Raw genomic sequence first — 3,258 nt, forward strand, 5'->3', positions numbered from 1 at the left:
TGATTATATAATATATGTATCATTAACTATAGTTCATTTAGATAACAAAATTATCAAGGAGTTAATTTATATTCTATTCTAATGTAGGTGTTTAATTCTATATTTTATCTTTTTCGTTTTGATATATAAAATATAACAATTGTTACGAAATTGTATGAAATCTTGATTTTTTTGTAGAATTACAATCCTATTGTATGAGGGAAGAGTAAACAAAAATTATATATATCATTATCAAGGTATAAGAACAGAAAATAATATTTATTTATTTCATTCTATTTTCTTATAAGATTCAAGAAATACTGTATAATAATAATTTATCCAGTTTTTTGTGGACGTACAAAAGTACGTTTATGTTTTAGTCTACGTTTAGTAACTTCCATTTCATGTAATTTTGTATATACTTCATTAAATATTTGATTTTGTTCCTCTTCAGGAATGGTTTCCCTAGATAAAAAATATGAATTAGACCAAGAGTCAACATGAAATTAATATTAAAAATATGAAATATAATGTATTTTCTTACCTGTATGTTTTCATTAAGTCGTATTTTACCCATGGTTTTGCAGCAGCTTTGGCTTTTGCAATGCGTTTGTTATGCATTTTAAAGTTTATTTCTATACCTTTCAATTCCTGACGTTCCCATTTCTCCAACCATGGGAAATTATTGAGTGGTATTTTGATGTTATTTACAGGAACTGGCGCTCCTTCTGGCAAATATTCTGATTCCAGATCAAAGGGAAAAGTGCTGTATTCTGCTGGTGCATCCCGCAGATATCGTAAATGTGAGTCCAATCTTTTTTCAAGTCTAGATGTTTTGTGATTAATAACTTTGATAAGCGATCAGATTTCATAAAATAATTTATTCAGTAATAATCTCTGTATTTACCTAAGACAATCTATTTTCTGTATTGCAGGATCATATAATTCGAAACACACTTCAATACCTTGACTATCAATTACATTTCTCAATAGAAATGTAGATCTCAATCCAGTTCTTTTTCTCTCTATACATATACCAACAAATTTATTGACTTTTCCAGGAGCATGTGGCTCGGAATAAGTCACAGCTAATATAGAACCAACATAAAACTCTGGTATTGTTATGCGCGTTCGCCTCGCTAACATATCCATGCGCTCCAATTTTTCTCTGAGTGTATTGCGATGTGTCGGATCTGGATCTGGTAGAAATTCCGGATAAATAAATCGATATCTATCTGAAATTATTTTCGACTGCTCAACATTTTGTTTTGGCATTTCATTACTCTGCGATTCTCCTGTCGAATTTGGTGTAATCATCGAGGTACTTTTTCTAGTTGCATTGTCTGAAAAATAACATTTTTTTAATAATAAAATATAAAATTTTAATTATTATAAATTTCATATAAAAATAATAGTGCAATTGTGCTCTAATACATATCGTACATACAAACAATCAGATCATATAAATGTGATATATAACAACAGAGTATGAAAAGATAACCTACATAATATTTTTGCTGCTTGTAATCCACCGTAGCTTCTACGAGATAAAATTCTTGAAATTGTAACCATTTTTTAAATTTTCTGTTATTATTCTGTCTATATTGTATTTATTCAAACACATTAAACATTCTTCTTTATAAATCCTTTAAAAAATTATCTTTAATACACACATTCAACCATAGACTTGTCAAATTATAGATAGCGTAGAGCGTAAGTTGCGTTCCGATATTCATTGCCATAGACGGGTCTTTTACAAGGGAAATTGCAATTGATAATGGCTGTGTTCTGAAATTCACTGCTAATACTAAAAATTTAAATAATCTATAGTTTATGTCACGTATTATTACCGATTTCCAGTATTACTAGTGAATACGGCCAATAGCAGAAAGGGAAAAGGAGAGAGATGAATATTTGAAATTATAATATTTTTAATATAAACTGGATATTTCTTATATTTATTTATTAATTAAAAAAGTAATAAAAATTAAAGGAATAATAAGAATGAAAAAATTTGTTAAAACATAGTTGATGATGATTTGATTTCTGTGCGCAGATTATGATTGACAAAAAAAAAACCATTTTACTTGGGAATACTTTCGCTTGATTTTGCTACAGGATATACAGCAAACAATTATCAGACTGTCAAAAACAATTATCAATCAGATTGTCAGAGTTTTAAGTTATATCTTACGAAAAGTTTATCAATTCTAGATGTGTTTATTTACATATATATACATTGTTTTATTTAGCATCCCAAGATGAGAAATGCATAATTAATTAAGATACAGATAGCTGATTTTTAAATTCAGAACATTTTTACAATCTTAAAGATTCGAAGATACTCAATAATAGTGTAAATTGCAATATTTGCAAAATCTAAGCGAGAATGTCAGCATATGTTATGTGCTTAACTTCTTCTGGAGGGATTCCTTTGTTTTCTCGCCAGAAGGGAGACAGTGATACAGTTGTGTATAAGTTATACATTTAAATAAAAAAAACATGTATTTTATTCATTATATATTTTATTATATAAAATTAGATCTATATATATATATATATATATATAACTGTTTGCAGATGACATTTTCAAAAATTGCATCCCTCAATGGAATTCATATGTTCTTAAAATCACAAGATATCAGTTTGTTAAGTACTGACTTGCCAGATATGACAGTAATATGGAAAGAATTTGAGCAATGTATTATATTAATAGCAATTGCAAGCGGAGTAACAAAATATATATTGGATAAATTTCTGGATGCTACTTTTGGTGCAATGGTCCTTTTCACTGGCATCGATGAAATAAAAAATTCTAAAAATATAGAGAGACTTAAAAAGGACATGCGTCTCTGTAGTTCTATTATTGATAGCTTAATGGATTGTTTGGACATAGGAGATAAAATTTCTACAAAAACCAATATGATTAATATGACAGAATGCATCATATCAGAAAATATTTTGCTTCAGGTATTTAAATTTTATTGTGCAAAGAAAGATATACAATATAAAGTTATATACAATACTCAATAGATATGTATTCAAGACTTGTTTGGAAGGATTTATGGAATATCTGGACTCAATATATGGATGTGTTCTGGTGCATGGTTGTGTGGCAGCTGCTACAGAAGGCTGGTGGTCCCTAGATCCTGTGGAAAGAAAATTGTTAACGATAGCAATTACTTCAGAGAGTATTTGTACTACACATGATATTCCAGTTTTTTTACCTTGTAAAAGTCCAAATGTAAGCATTTTTCAAGAAATGTGTATATATATATA

At 28.3% G+C, this 3,258-nt stretch overlaps 2 protein-coding genes across 3 annotated transcripts; one reads left to right on the top strand and one right to left on the bottom strand.

Moving 5' to 3' along the window:
• Positions 1-239: 239 nt before the first annotated feature.
• Positions 240-1,729, bottom strand: LOC115242520 (39S ribosomal protein L19, mitochondrial). Its single transcript, XM_029818892.1, has 4 exons — positions 1,485-1,729; positions 887-1,322; positions 524-805; positions 240-444 (listed from the first exon to the last, which is right to left on the bottom strand). The coding sequence occupies exons 1-4, from the start codon at positions 1,549-1,551 to the stop codon at positions 315-317; spliced, it is 915 nt and encodes a 304-aa protein (XP_029674752.1). The 5' UTR covers positions 1,552-1,729; the 3' UTR covers positions 240-314.
• Positions 1,730-1,841: 112 nt separating this feature from the next.
• LOC115242521 (protein fuzzy homolog) lies at positions 1,842-3,252 on the top strand. 2 transcript variants are annotated; one of them, XM_029818893.1, is made up of 3 exons: positions 1,842-2,446; positions 2,560-2,949; positions 3,013-3,252. In XM_029818893.1, exons 1-3 carry the CDS (start codon positions 2,369-2,371, stop codon positions 3,187-3,189), a joined length of 645 nt encoding a protein of 214 aa, XP_029674753.1. In that variant the 5' UTR covers positions 1,842-2,368; the 3' UTR covers positions 3,190-3,252. The 2 variants fall into 2 exon arrangements, with proteins under 2 accessions (XP_029674753.1, XP_029674754.1); XM_029818894.1 differs by having other exon boundaries at positions 3,039-3,252.
• The last annotated feature ends 6 nt before the right edge of the window (positions 3,253-3,258 follow it).

This window comes from Formica exsecta, unplaced genomic scaffold (genome assembly GCF_003651465.1).
Source record: "Formica exsecta isolate Colony F162 unplaced genomic scaffold, ASM365146v1 scaffold60, whole genome shotgun sequence".
Lineage (NCBI taxonomy): Eukaryota > Metazoa > Arthropoda > Insecta > Hymenoptera > Formicidae > Formica > Formica exsecta.

Bases quoted from the DNA above. Each gene is read 5' to 3' on its own strand.
- LOC115242521 (XM_029818893.1), top strand. From the start codon at position 2,369: ATGTCAGCATATGTTATGTGCTTAACTTCTTCTGGAGGGATTCCTTTG. The intron at 2,447-2,559 runs GTTGTGTATAAG...AACTGTTTGCAG, and splicing joins AGAAGGGAGACAGTGATACA to ATGACATTTTCAAAAATTGC. The intron at 2,950-3,012 runs GTATTTAAATTT...AATACTCAATAG, and splicing joins CAGAAAATATTTTGCTTCAG to ATATGTATTCAAGACTTGTT.
- LOC115242520 (XM_029818892.1), bottom strand. From the start codon at position 1,551: ATGGTTACAATTTCAAGAATTTTATCTCGTAGAAGCTACGGTGGATTA. The intron at 1,323-1,484 runs GTAGGTTATCTT...GTTATTTTTCAG, and splicing joins ACAAGCAGCAAAAATATTAT to ACAATGCAACTAGAAAAAGT. The intron at 445-523 runs GTAAGAAAATAC...TTTTTTATCTAG, and splicing joins GACTTAATGAAAACATACAG to GGAAACCATTCCTGAAGAGG.